Here is a 13,956-nt window from a genome sequence, read left to right on the forward strand (position 1 = left end):
CATACATATACATGTATTAGCTTTCCCCCAAACTCCCCTCCCATCCGGGCTGCCACATAACATTGAGCAGAATTCCCTGTGCTATTCAGTAGGTCTTTGCTGTTTATCCATTTCAAATATAACAGTGTGTACAAGTCGATCTCCAATTCACTACCTGTCTCCACCCTCTCCCACCCCCCGCCCCCCCACAGCCCACCCAGCAATGTTGTTAAAGAAAAAGAAATCTGGGAGCCCTGCTTGATTCCAAATGATTTTTGCTCAAATAAACTTTTTAAATTAAAAATTTTAAAAATCTGTTAAAACCTGTCCTCCTTGAGGGCTAGCCTTTAGTTTCCCCTGAGACCCGGAATCTGGCTGATCCTTGGGGCGAGGCAGCAGGGCAGAGGGGAGGGGATTGGGCTGCACACTGAGTAACAGATTTCGAGGTCAGGACCGTGGCCAAAGGGACACAGCCCGGGGCTTGAGAGGGGAGTACCGTGTCCCTGGGTCCCCTCCTCCGGAAGATGAGAGCCTGGCCTGGTGCCCTTGGCAGTCGGAGTGGCAGGTGAGGTCACAGCGGGTGATAGCGCTGGCATCAGCGAGACGAGGACGTCGTGCTGATCCCTGGAGAGGTCTCAGGGAAACACACCCCAGCGGCGCGGATAGGGCCGTGCCCGGGGCCGAGGGCTCCCCTCAGGGGCACAGCGGTCCGGACTTCACAAGCTCCGCCCGCACACTCCCAGACGAACTTCTTCCAAAGCGAAACCCGGCCTCCCCTGGGATTGTCAACTCTTTCAGCGCACTCCTGAAAATGAGGAGGTGGGAGAAGCATGATTTGGGAGCCTGGCCTGCGGCCGTCTTGTCCCTGGGCCCAGCGGGCGGGGGACGCCCTTTTGGCCCACGGACGCAGCTCTGCGGTCAGGGGTCGTGTGGACTGTGGGAGGAAGGCCCGAGGGGGCCGGCCGTGACACCGCGTCCACCGCCAGCCGGGCCGCAGGGCCGAGGGACCCGCAGCGTGGGCCGCCCCGCGCCGCCAGCACTTCCCGGAGCTCTCGGAAGCTGTGGGTGGGGGACCCGCGGGGGGCCCTGCCCGGGGCAGCAGTCCGCGGAGAGGAGTCCCCGGGAGCCACTGAGCTGAGCCCTAGAGCCTCGGGGCGGTGCACCTACGCTCGGACCGGCGCGCTTCTCTGGAGCTGTCCGAGGTGCTGGGTAGAAACTGGCTGTGGGACCTCGGAGAAGCGGGCGGTGAGGCAGAGACAGCCTGGGAGGGAAAGGGCAAGGAGGCCCGGCGCGTAAGGAGACACTCTGGAAAGCAAGCAAGGGATACCACCCAACTCGTGATTCCAGAAGACTCTGGTGGAGTGGGTGGGAGGCGGAGGCGAGTATTGGGTTGTTGGGGCGGCCCCGGGGAGGAATGGCTCATGCTGGCTTGGTCTGAGGTGAGAACGTTACTGTCCGCTGCTGAGGCAAGTCCACGATCCCTGCGACCAGTTGAAGGAACCCAGCACTTAGGAAAGAATTGCAGGGGCGAGGAGATGGCCCCTAGCGTGACCACCACCTTCAAATCCTGAGGGCTCTTCCTGTACTGAGTACAGCCAGGCTATGACAGGTCCAGAGGGCAGGACTGGGAGGGCTGGTGCTGGAGGACAGACCCTGGCCTCAGCCAGGCAGTCCAGAAGTGCCGGGCCCCCTTCCAGTTGGTGTCTGAGTAGAGTTGGGACCATCGCCCATGCAGAAACACCTGCTTCGAGGGGCTGGGTGAGCCCATAGGCCCCCAAGCCTGGCACACTGTCAACATCACTGGGGGTGCTGGAGCTAAATCCAGATTCCCTGGCCCCACCCTGGATCTACTGAATCTGTCTTCCCTGATGTGGGGTCTGGGAATCTGTTTTTCAGCAAGCACAGACCCCAGCCTTGGAGATGCTCTTTTCTCTGGAGTCTGGGTCCAGCCTAACCCCTCGTCCAGTTCAGACTTATGAGATACTGATGTAGCCCCATATGGACTGATGCTTTGCAACTGACAAAGACAAGCACGTGGACAGGAACGGTACGGAAAATGTGGGCAGAGGAACTTGTGGTTCTGTCTGCTCATCCCAGCATCCTGCCACCAGCCACGAGTGTGACTCTGAATCAGGCTGAATGGCAATCTCCGAGCCCATCTCCCAGGGATGGACAGCAAGTGGCCTAAGACCCCAGCAGAACCCTTCTCTGGGATGTTTCCCTTACCCTCTAGTGGGTAAAAGAGAAGCGAATGGGTCTGGGGCTCCTTTGAGCTCTGTTCTGCATCCGAGAGAGAGAACACCCATAGCAGGAGGAATGAGGCCAACTCTACAACGTCAAGATGCTAATGATGGTTAATTTTATGTGTCAATTGGACTGAGCCACAGGGTGTCCAGATATATGGTCAAACATTATTCTGGGCGAGATGGTCATCTGAGTCAGCAGACTGAGTAAAGTGCTTGGGCTCCTCACCCTCATGTGCGTAGGTCGCACCCGATCAGCTGAGAGGCTGAATAGGACAAAAGTAACAGTGAACTTCTCCTGCCTGACTGTTGAACTGGGGTGTCAGTCTCATTCTGCCTTTGGACTGAAACACTGCATTTTCCTGGGTCCCAGGCCTGCTGGCTTGCAGACTGGAGCTACACCATTGATACTCCTGGGTCTCCAGCAGCCCCCCGCAGATCCTGGGGCATCTCAGCCTCCGTAACCTCACGAGCAGATTCCTAACCTACCTGTCTCTCCAATTGCCTCTGCTTCTCTGGAGAGCCCTGACTAATATATCTTTTTTTTCCTAATTAGAAAACAAATTCGGAGAGATTAACTTGTCTAACCTTACAATTAAGTGTAGAGTTGGGCTTTAAATTCCAGTTGATTTTCCTAGCCATCATGGTACACTGCTTCTATTCGTGTAAAAATAAAAACCCCGGTATCCAACTGAAGTCTCCAGGTTGAGGTCCATTTTTGTTATTTACCAACCCATATGCACATGCAATCTGCACCACGCCCTGCACAGAGCCCAAGAAGGTGATGAAGTCAGCTCCTGGGCCTCCTCTCGTTTCCATCAAGTACAAACAATTTATTCGGGACAGGGCATGTGATGCCAGCTGTGCCAACCAGGAGGGTGCGCCGGCAGGAGCCGTTCGCAGGAATGCTGCCTCGACCCCAGGCTGCTGCCACGTGTTCCCAGCGCTCGCTACTCCCGGTAGTGGACCCTCTGGTGCTGGATGAGCTGGGAACTCTGCCCAAAGGCCTTGCCGCAGGTGCCACAGGCGAAGGGCTTCTCACCGGTGTGGGTCCGCAGGTGCCGGAAGAAGTGCGAGCGGCCGCGGAAGGCCTTGCCACAGTCGGGGCACTCGTAGGGCTTCTCACCCGTGTGGATGCGCTGGTGCTCGATGAGCACCGAGCTCCAGATGAAGGCCTTGCCGCACTGGCTGCAGGCGTACGGCTTCTCGCCCGTGTGCAGCCGCTGGTGCCGCACCAGGTTGGAGCTCTGGCTGAAGGCCTGGCCGCATTCGCCGCACTCATATGGCTTCTCCCCATTGTGGATGCGCAGGTGCTGCGTGAAGTGTGAGCTGTGGCTGAAGGCGCGGCCACACTGGCCGCACTCGTAGGGCTTTTCGCCCGTGTGGATGCGGTGGTGTTGGATGAAGCCCGACCAGCCGCGGAAGCGTTTGCCGCACTCGTGGCAGGCGTAGGGCTTCTCGCCCGTGTGGATGCGCTGGTGCTTCATCAGGAGCGAGTTGTACTTGAAGCTCTTGCCGCAGGCCTCGCACCTGTGCGGCTTCCCACCCCGCGGGCCACCCTGCTGGGTCCCGAGGCCTGAGCCCCGGCTCAAGCCGCCCGCCAGCTCGGCTGTGCGCCCCGGGCTGCTCTCCGTCTCGGAGGCCCCCTGCGACCCGATCCAGGTGCCTCTCTTCTGGGAACGGGGCCCGGCCCTCGGTGGCTGGCCTGCTGGCTGCTCCAGGCTGGGCTCCTGCCCAAAGCGATCCCCACCACTAGGTCTGCGGGGAAGGCTCCTCAGCAGGGTCCTTAGCACGCCCTCGGCCTGGTGCACCTCGTCTACAGGATCGTGCTGGCGGGGAGACGACGGGGCCTGCTCCGGCTCCGACTCAGAACCTGAAACGAGAAGCGGGAGAGGTGGAGGGCTCTCAGAGGCCACCCCTCACAGGACCCCGTCCCACCCCAGGTGCCTGCGCCAGGGTGGGAGCGGATGGGTCATGCGTGGGTTGCTGGAGGGCGGGGCGGACAGGAGGTTCAGACTCGGAGCCAAACAAAAAAGCCCCTACTCCCCAGGCTGCTGGCCTGGGAAGCCAGCGCCTGCCACGTCCTCTCCGAGGAGGTGCCTCTCCAGGCCCCTGTGGCCCCTGAGCTGCTTCAGGGAGCCCCGGGGGACACCACAAGGGCTTCTCTGGGGGAGAGGCGGGGTAGGGTGGGGCAGCAAAGAAATGAGGGGCTAAGCGCCTGGACAGGTGAATCCAGTTCCAGGCCTTGGAGAGAAGGGGATGGGGCCAGAACTTGATTCAGGGGGCTAGAGGAGGCGGGGGGAAGTATGCTGGGGGAAGGGGGGCCAGGACGACTCCCAAAGTGCCGGCCTTGGGTGCCAGCGGTGCTGGGGCAGACACTAGCTGGACAGGCCGGGGATATGGGGGCCTGGGCAGCACTCACAGCCGTGACAGTGGAGGCAACAGGATGGGCATCAGTGGGGACGGGCTGTGGGGGACGGAAGCACGCTCTGAGCCAGGGACAAGAAGGGCCTGGGGGCCTGGCTGTGTGGTGGGCATAGCCCGGAGCCTGGTGGGCAGCAGCCGCAGGTAACTGTGATGCAGGCAGGGCCCTGGTGCAGCCTGCTCACTCACCTGACCAGCAGGTGTCTCTGCAGATCTGGACCTCTGCCACCTCCTGGAAGTCCAGGTCTGACGGCTCCTGCTCCTGTGGGGGCTGGGAGGGCACCTCAGGGCTGCTGCTGGGGAAGCCTGGGGGTCACAGGGGGCTGGGGCTCATTTCCCCCTCCTCTGGAGGCTCCTGAGAGCCACAAAGGGCTGGAGTGAGTGTTCAGGAGACAGGTGTGTGAGGGGCCCCGAGACACCACGTGGCTGCCCTGCAGTGGGGGAGGCGGAGCACCGGCTGCTCTGGGTTGCTGCCCTCACCCCGTCACTCAACCACCCGAAGTCTGGGGCTGGCCAGGCGCGGCCTGCTAGGTGGACAGCCTGCTCATACGGCTGCATCCTGACACGGCCTCTCACAGAGCTCAGCGCTGTGTCCCCCTACGCTGGGCACCTCCAGGGTAGCTATGACGGAAGGCTTACAGCTTGGCCTGAAGGCAGACCACCCTCAACTAGCAACAGGGACAGGCCTGCTTGACCCTGGCCGCAGGCCCCAGGCCTGAGGCTCAAGTGGACAGCATGCTGCTGTGGCCGGTGCTCCAGAGGGAAGGCAGTGGGTGGTTTTCTGGTTCAAAGTTTTCCGCGTAGAACAGCCCAGAAAGTGTGTTGCTAGGCCTGGACACACTTGCAGGAGAGGACCGGGGGGGTGGGGCTGGCCACTGGGTACCTGGAATTCAGTTTCAGGCGCCAGGCCAGGGGCACCTCTGGGAAGACTGCCTCCTGGCCGGGGGCCCCTCCCTCCTCCAGCCTGCGAGCCCCAGGGGTCCAGCCCTCCATCTGCAGTGCACTAGTCCCTGAGGGGCTAAGCCAGGCCCGCCACCCAGCCCAGTGCAGTGCGGCTCCACTTTAGTCTCTGGGAGCTGCGAGCGAAGAGGGGCTGACCCTGCCCCGCACCTGCACCCCCCAACCCAGCACCCCTGCCAGGGACCAGGCCCCGTCCCCTCGGCCCATGCTGCTCCCTGCCCCGCTCGAGCTGACCAGGGCTCCCCTTCTAAGGACACCCTCTGGCCCTGCCTGGCGTCCAGCACTCTGCTCAGCCGCAGGTTCAGAAATGGTCCTTGAGGTGGGCGGGGTCGCTGGGCTCAGGCCTGGCTGTGTCTGAGGGACCCCAGGCCTGCCAGGGTGGATCTCCCGAATGCTCTTTCTGGCCCATCTCACCGACTTGGACACAGGAGTCGGGAGGCTGGGGCTCCAGAAGTCCTGGCTTCGTTGGCTGGAGGGCCCTGGGCAGGTTCCTGAGATGCTGGGGTCTTTCCTGCAGAGGCCCCTATGGACCCCTGAAGAGCAAAGCCTCAGCAGCAGAGGAAAGGCTCGAGAGTCTGAGAGGTTCTCTCTGCCCTGGAAAATAGCCTGGACACAGCGGGGAGGGGTGAAGCCCCACTCCTTCCAATTAGGCAACCCTCAGGCATCTCAGTGCACCTGGACATGGCTCAGAGCACCCAAAACCAGCCTCTGGGCCTGTGCTGTCCGTGGCTGGGTGAGATCAGGTCAGGGGCAGCCCTGCTCTGCAGGGGCTTGGGGACCAGCCTTCTTATCCTCAGGACAGCCCCTCCCGAGTCCTGTGTCCTGCTGGTCTGCCTCCCTGGGGAGGAGCTGTGGCGTACTGGGCCCGCAGGGGCGTTGAGGGCAAGCGCTTCAGTCAGGCTGTGGGGTCTGGATTCTGCTTGTCTCCACTGGCTCAGATCTGGGCTTCCAGGTCCCCATCACAGATGTGGTGACAGGAGGTCCTACTCGCCAGGCTGGTGTGAGGGTGACATGAGGAGCTGGAGGTGAAGTGCAGGCCCCCAGGGGCAGCGTGGGGGCCCTGAAACTGCTGTGTGCCCAGGGGGGGCGGGTCTGGGCTCCTTGAGGGCAGTGCCCAGCTCCATACCCACTGCACATGCCCCAGCCTGGCCCGTCACAGGGCACGCTAGGAGCTCCTACTCGTCCTCGACTGACCCGTTATCTCTGGCTGTGTGCGAGCTCAGGACGCCCCTGCGACCTCTGTGGGCCTCACTGTCCTCGTGTGTTTGGTGCCCATCCCCAGCTTCCTCTGTCCCCACACAGAGCCCTCAGCACACAGCTGGCACCCAGCATAGCTGCTGCTCAGCCCATCTCAGCTGCCATAACATTACTTGCTATAACGCCAGGACCTGCCAAGAGTGAGAACCCTGGGCCCAGAGTGGGCCCTGGGCACAGTGCCAGCTCTTCAGGCAGCGGCACAGGCTTACACCTGCCCTGAGAGCAATGGGACACATCTGGGCTCCCATCCAGCTGTCACCAGCATCTGTGTCCCCCACTGTGAGAGGAGTGAGGCCAAGCCTCCTGTGGAACGTGGGGCATGGAAGGAAGCCCCGGACTCTGATAACTGAGTGTGAGCAGGGCCCAGGGGCCCCACATGCCACAGGGCTGTGACGTCCTCCCCAACCAGCTGTTGGCTATTTCCACACCTGGACACCCCCAGATCCTGCTGGGGCCTGCAGCAAGGTTGGTGGCTCCATCTGCACAGGGTTCCCCACCCAAACCAGCTTGCCCAGATCTCCAGACACTATTTTCCTGGCATGGGAGCAAAGGCTGGGAGAGAGACAAGGTGACTTGCTTCTGTCACACAGGCCTGGCCATCAGGGCTGCTTTTTTTGCAGCCCCAGTTCCCTAAAGAAACACAGTCCGGGGGCCTGTCCCCTAGGGAGCTACTGCTCACACAGCTCAGCCCAAAGCTCAGCCACCACTGCCCGAGTCCCAACTCAGGTACCAGGGTGCAGGAGCCCCAGTGCCCAGCAAGCTGCCTGCCCGCAGTGATAGTGCAGGGAGGCAAGTACCATGTTGATGACCGTGGAGGTGGAGGTGAAGTTGGGCTTCATGGTGGTGGGCTCCAGGTGTCCCGGGTGACTCGAAACTGACCGGGGACAGGACATGAGGGGGCTCCTGACCGTCCCCCAGGGCCGCCATCTTCCCCCAAGGCCCGCTGAAGGAGTGCACACTGGGGACCTGGGAAAATGAAAACCATGGCAGGATGAGGGGGTCAGAGGGGTGTGCCGGGGGTGGGGGTGGCAATCAGCCACAGGCGGAGCCTCCCTCCCTGGGTAAGGAATTCCAAGAGGCAACCTGTGGGGCCCAGAGTGTTGGAACTGTTCGTTCCACCAGGAGCACAGCACCAGCACACCTACAAGAACAGAATGTTCTCCCAACCCAAGGCCTTGCCCACCGGGAGAAGCAGGCTGTTCTTCCAGAAAAACCTCCTCTCACAGCTAGGGGCCCCTGGCTCTGGGGAAGACAAAAACTGAACCCTGCCTGCTGGAGCATGAACATTCCAGGTTAACTCTCAAGGAAACTCTTCCAGAGAGGAAAACCCTCCACAGAGCCCTCAGAGGCTGCAGACCTGGCCCCAGCACACCCCGGTGCTCTCAGTCTCCTCCGGGTCAAAAACACCCTCCTTTAATCTGGTTTGCAACAACAGCTTCGACCAAGGGGAGAGTTTTTCTTTCACACTTTAATGAAGTAGGTCTTATTTGGGGGTGAAAAAGGGGCAGGAGAAAGTCCAAAGTTAACGTACGACCGGCAATGGTGCAGACAGTACCTGCTTCAAGGAAGCGGGGAGGCAGCCGCCACAGGGGTCCTCGGGGTCAGCCCCCACCAGACCTCAGCCCCTAATGATGGCAAGGGTCACCAGCAGCTAGGTAAACTGCCACAGGGTGGGGCTGCAGTCCTGAACCTGGGTGCAGGTTCTCACTCCCGCTAAGACCCATCTTAAATCACTTAGTTAATATCCGGGGGGCAAATGCACCGCCACCTCTACCCCTGGCTGTCTGAGGGGAGGTGGCAGTCACACATGGACGCAAACCCTCCACCTCCACGCTGCTGTGACAGGCTGAAGGCGGAGGGGACACAAACGGCACTGGCCCGGGCGCGAACCCTGTCTACTCCCTCTTCCCCAGCTTGGAGCCTGTGCCCCGCGGGAAAGGGCCCGAACTCCGGGGGCCTGGCAGCAGAGAGCAGGCAGCCCGGGCTGCGTTCAGCCACCGACCTCGGGCCAGAGGCAGCTCTGAGCCTCTTTCCCATCTGCAGAGTGGGGTCGCCACAGCTCCCGTCCCTGGGGTTCCGGGGGCGTGGGAAGGCGCCCCGTAAACGGGCACCCGCGACTGTTCGGGGACAGTGTGCCCGCTGCAGCCCCCACCCGCGGTCGAGGCCAAGGCGGCGGCGGCTGCAGGGGCCGGGCCCGGCCCGCGGGGACGACGCGCGAGCGGGGCTGGGCGCCCCGGCAGCCTCCATCACCACTGCCCGGTACCCACTCACCTTCCGAGCGGGAGGTAGCCGCCCGGGCGCCGGCCGGAAGTGCACCCGCGTCCCGCCCCGCCCGGCCGCGCGCACTTCCGGGACGTTCTGGGTGCTGGGAGGACCACTGCCTCGGTGACCTCGCGGGGCGGTGGGCGGGGCGCCGCGCGGGGCGGGGAGTTCCTTAACCTGTGCGGCGCCGGCTGGAGGCCAGTGGACCTGCCCCGCAAGTATCTGTGGCCTTTGATCACAGGAGCCCGCAGCTTGTCGAGGTCAGTCGCCCCAGGTTCGTCTGCTGAGCTCTCGGTCCCCGGTTGCACTTGCTTCCAGAGCAGCGCGCGCCTGGCAGGGATGGCTCACACAAATTCTACAAGCACAGCTCTTATAGCCACTGGAGTGCTCCCCTCCGCAAGAAGATAAGTTCTACCCAAAGCATCCTCGGGGGAATCTCTTTCCCTAGCATGGACGGCCATCATTTGCTAGGAACTTGCTGAAGTCAGTCCTCATCTCTTTCGGGGCTGTCTCAAATGCCCCCTGAACTACCCTTCCATTGAAGTGTGTTCCCAAACTTTAGGTCCTGAGAAGTGTTACAGTTTTCCCCACAACCTTTTCATGGAATTCTTCCTGAATTTCCTGATGTTCACTAAGTCTCCTTCTCAGCCCAGATCTTACAACCAGAAAGAGAAGTGGACTCACTCTCTCTTGTTGGGAAAAGCAACAGCTGGAGGAGGATTCCATGAACCTATCCACCAGGGATGGACGTCCAGCAGAATTACTTCCCCATGGCTACCTCTGATTCTGGGCAGGTAGAGAACAGAAGACAGCAAGAGAGGAGCCACAGCCCCAGGCCTGAGGATCTCATCAGGGAGGAGGAGGCATCTGGTCCCAGGTGGCTGCCACGGCAGCAGAGAAACGGGATAACCAGGGACATGTGAAGGACCAAGTGTGTGGGGAGGGGCCTTCCTTGTTGGGTAGTGAGACCAGGATGAGAATTGAGAAAGAGGCTGAAGCACACTTGGAGCTGGAGAAAAGGTGCCTGAGCAGCTGATTCCTGCCCCAGACTTGAGGTGAGTCCCAGCCCTGTAGGTTCTGGAAGGTTGTCCCCTGCCCTCCTCTGCCTGACCTGGTACCAGGTCCTGAGTCACAAGCTGGGGTACAGTGTGGAACAGGACAGGTCCCTGCCTCCAAAACAAGCTGGACAGTGGTCTTAAAGTCAATTTGGAGCCTGGATTTCATTCTTCTTGTACCAGGAGCCAGCAAACTGTCGTGAGCAGGGGGTGAAGAGTGCATTTAAGATCGGTTCAGGGCAGTGGGGAGGCAAGAGAGAAGGGAGAGATGGGCAAGGTGCAGAGGAGGCTGGGGGAGGGCGTGTGGGGGACCGAACTGACCAAACCTGCTGCTGGTTGGGGTGTGGGTGTGAGGACACCTTGGGGTTCTGGCTGGAGTGAGGCTTTTTAGTACCTGGTTTGCAACAAATCCAAAGAGGATTTTAGCTTTGATAAAATAAAGGCAAAAAGTGAAAAAAAAAGCTTGCTCAGCCTTTGTTCTACAGCAGCTGCTCCCAAGGCAGCTAAGAGTGGGTGCGCCAAGCTCCCTCCTTCGGATCCAGGCTCGGCAGTAAGGTGCCAGGGCTGCTAACCGTGTCTGGGGGCATCATCTTAATTTGTCTTGTGCACCCTGAATGAGATGTGTTCTAACGAGGTAACTGCCTCTTTGCTTTCCGCTGTTTCAGCTTTGGAAGGTGTCACAGGACCATGCTGCTCTGGAGCGCGGGGTACCCCACCCTGGTTGGCAACAGGATTGCGAGGAAACAAATGACTGTACTGTTTTTTAGGGTGTGTGTGCTATGATGAAATTACGGGGCTGGACCACACCCTGTCCGGCTTCCACCCTCTTCGGGAAGCAGAGGCCACCAAACGCCAAGCCCTGCCGGCTGGGGATCGACTCTTGTTTCTCCCCATGTGCATGTCCAGATGACATGCTGTTTTCTTGGCTTTGCACAAGCTAATGACTGAAATCATACTGCGTGTTCTCCTGTCTTTGCGCAGTGCTGTGTCTGAGACCCGCAGACGCTGATGCACGTTTACCCGCTTCCGTGTAAATACTGCCGTAGGTGTCTCTTTAGCCCATGTTCCAGAGTTCCTCTATGGCGTGTCAGCAAGTGATGTTTCTGGGTCAGCAGGTGAGCACATCTTCAACTTGCCAGAAAATGCCATTTTTGTTGTTAAAATGGATGACAGCTTTAGAAAGTTGCATTTTGTTATTGGTATATCAAATTCAACAGACTTTTTTTGTTGTGGTAAAAAAGTATATAGTGTTTATTATTTTAACCAACTGTAAATAATTCAGTGGCATTAAATATTCCCAGTGCTGAGTACGTGTCACCACTACCTAACAGAGACTGTACCTGTCAAACCCTCAATGTCCTCCTCCAACCTGGTAACTGCTACTCCACTTCCTATGCATCTGCCCGTTCCAGGGCAATTCATTTATATGAATACACACAGTGAAATGGAACTCATATAATGGAATCATACAGTGTTTGTCCTCTGTGCCTGGCTCCTACACTAAGCATAATGCTTCTGGATCTCACCCACGTCGTAGTGGGTGGTGGTGCTCAGCTCTTTCCATGGATGGACAGGATTTTGTTGCGTGAATGGGCCACAGCTTCTTATCCACTCCTCTGCTCAGTGAATTATGGTTTTCTCCGGATATATGCCCAGGAGTGGGATTGCTGGATCATATGGTATCTCTAATTTTAATTTTTTAAGGAACCTCCATACTGACCTCCACAGTGGCTGCACCAGTTTCCATTCCCACCAACAATGTAGGAGGATTCTCTCTTCTTCACATCCTCTCCAGCATTTATTATTTGCACTTTCTGATGATGGCCATTCTGACCCAGTGTGAGGTAATACCTCACTGTAGTTTTAATTTGCATTTCTCTAATAATTAATGATGTTGAGCATCTTTTCATATATTTGTGGGCCATCTGTATGTCTTCTTTGGAGAAATGTCTATTTAGATATGCCATTTTTTGATTGGGTTGTTTTTTTTGATACTGAGCTACAGGAGCTGTCGGTATATTTTGGACATTGATTCCTTGTCAGCTGAATCATTTGCAAATACTTTCTCCTATTCTGTAGCTTGTCTTTTTGTTTCATGGTTTCCTTTCCTTGTGCAAGAACTTTTGTTTGATTAGGTCCCATTCGTTTATTTTTGTTTTTATTTTTATTACTCTAGGAGGTGGATCCAAAAAGATATTGTTGCAAGTTTATGTCAGAAAGTGTTCTGCCTGTTTCCCTCTAAGGAGTTTATACTATCTGGTCTTACATTTAAGTGTTTTATCCACTTTGAGTTTATTTTTGTGTATGGTGTTAGAGAATGTTCTAATTTCACTGATTTCCATGTGGCAGTCCAGTTTTCCCAGCACCGCTTACTGAAGAGACTGTCTTTCCATCATTGTACAGTCTTCCTCCTGTGTCGTAGATTTACTGACCACAGATGCATGGGTTCCAGCAAGCTGTATTTTCATTATCATTCAGGTTAAGTATTTTATAACTTTCATTATGGTTTTTTCTTGGACTCAGGTTACTTAGAAGGTTTTCTTTTTCTGGAGTTTGAGTTTCATTTGAAGAGCAATAGCCAACAAAACCATCAAAACAGATTGATATCTGAAGGGTGTGGGGTTCAGCGCTTGGAGGCGGTGCGGTGTGGTAATAGTTAACTCAGAAGAAATGAGAAACGAGACCATCAGTTTGCACCAAACTCCGGGCGGCAGAAGCGCCGGTGGCTGATTGTAGACGGGCTGCGTGACTGTTTTCTTGTGGCTGTCTTGTTTTCCTGGGAGAGGCACTGAAGGCTGTCTGCTTGCACGGCCCCCTCTCATGCCTGTGGGCCAATGTCCCCCGACTAAGGACACTAACACGTGACCAGAGCTGACAGTGGCTAAACTGGGGGTCAGCGTGGCACTGAGGTCACACACAGGCAGTGACCAGGCTGAGCACCGTCAGCGCCCCGATGTCACCTCTGGGGACTGGAGGCACAAGGAGGTGAGGACCAGCCACGGCCCCACATCTCCAAGGCACAAGGGTGCGTTGGCAACCCCGGCTCGAGAGACCATGCTCTTTGCATCCGCCTCCTCTCTGGAAATCAAAGACATTAGATTAGAGTGTTTCTTCTCTTCTAACAAACTGGCGAGATTAAAACTCACCTGCTGTCTGTGAGCTGCTGGAGTACTTCTGGGGCACAACCCGGAGGAAGGTATTTGCCAGCATGATCTCCATCCATCAGTCCATTTCTGGCAACCCATCGTTGGCCCTAAATGTGGAAAAGATATTTACCACATTGTTTATAGTGACCTAAACTAGAAACAGCCTACATGTTAGGAAATGGTTAAGTCGGCTTTTTATTTAACAGATCATTAGGTAGCCACAAAAAATGCTTCCCATTGGTAACAACATGGGAGACATACTAACACAGAGAGTGATAATTTTTCTACAGTACATGTGATGTATTTCTATCTATGGTATTAATACATGTTATACAACAATATTTTATATATAACAATATACTCATCATGGGATATTATAAACCATAATAAGTAAAAAACAAACCAAACTGAAGCGGATGCAGACACCCCCAGAACATGTCACATATCCGTTCATCTAGAATCAGCCAAATCCGGCCCACCGCCTGCTTTGGTAAAATAAAGCTTTATCGGCACAGAGCCATGCTTGTTTGTTTCCGTGCTCTGACTGCTGTTGCATGTCACGGCTAAGCTGAGCTGTGACAGAGATCTTATGGCTACAAAGCCAAGAGCAGTTATTATCCATCCCTTAAC

At 57.2% G+C, this 13,956-nt stretch overlaps 1 protein-coding gene across 1 annotated transcript in view; it reads right to left on the reverse strand.

Annotated features, from left to right (window-relative positions):
* The window catches only part of LOC128059631 (zinc finger protein 850-like), a 259,860-nt gene extending 250,704 nt beyond the window's left edge, over positions 1 to 9,156 (reverse strand). Inside the window, exons 1-5 of the mRNA XM_052652037.1 lie at positions 9,135 to 9,156; positions 7,661 to 7,829; positions 4,836 to 4,952; positions 3,177 to 4,095; positions 882 to 1,065 (exon numbers count right to left, since the gene is read on the reverse strand). Of these exons, the coding sequence (XP_052507997.1) occupies positions 882 to 1,065; positions 3,177 to 4,095; positions 4,836 to 4,952; positions 7,661 to 7,790 (1,350 nt within the window). The 5' untranslated portion in view covers positions 7,791 to 7,829; positions 9,135 to 9,156. The remainder of the gene's footprint in view (positions 1 to 881; positions 1,066 to 3,176; positions 4,096 to 4,835; positions 4,953 to 7,660; positions 7,830 to 9,134) is intronic.
* Positions 9,157 to 13,956: the final 4,800 nt, after the last annotated feature.

The sequence above is a fragment of the Budorcas taxicolor genome, chromosome 14 (assembly GCF_023091745.1).
Source record: "Budorcas taxicolor isolate Tak-1 chromosome 14, Takin1.1, whole genome shotgun sequence".
Classification (NCBI taxonomy): Eukaryota; Metazoa; Chordata; class Mammalia; order Artiodactyla; family Bovidae; genus Budorcas; species Budorcas taxicolor.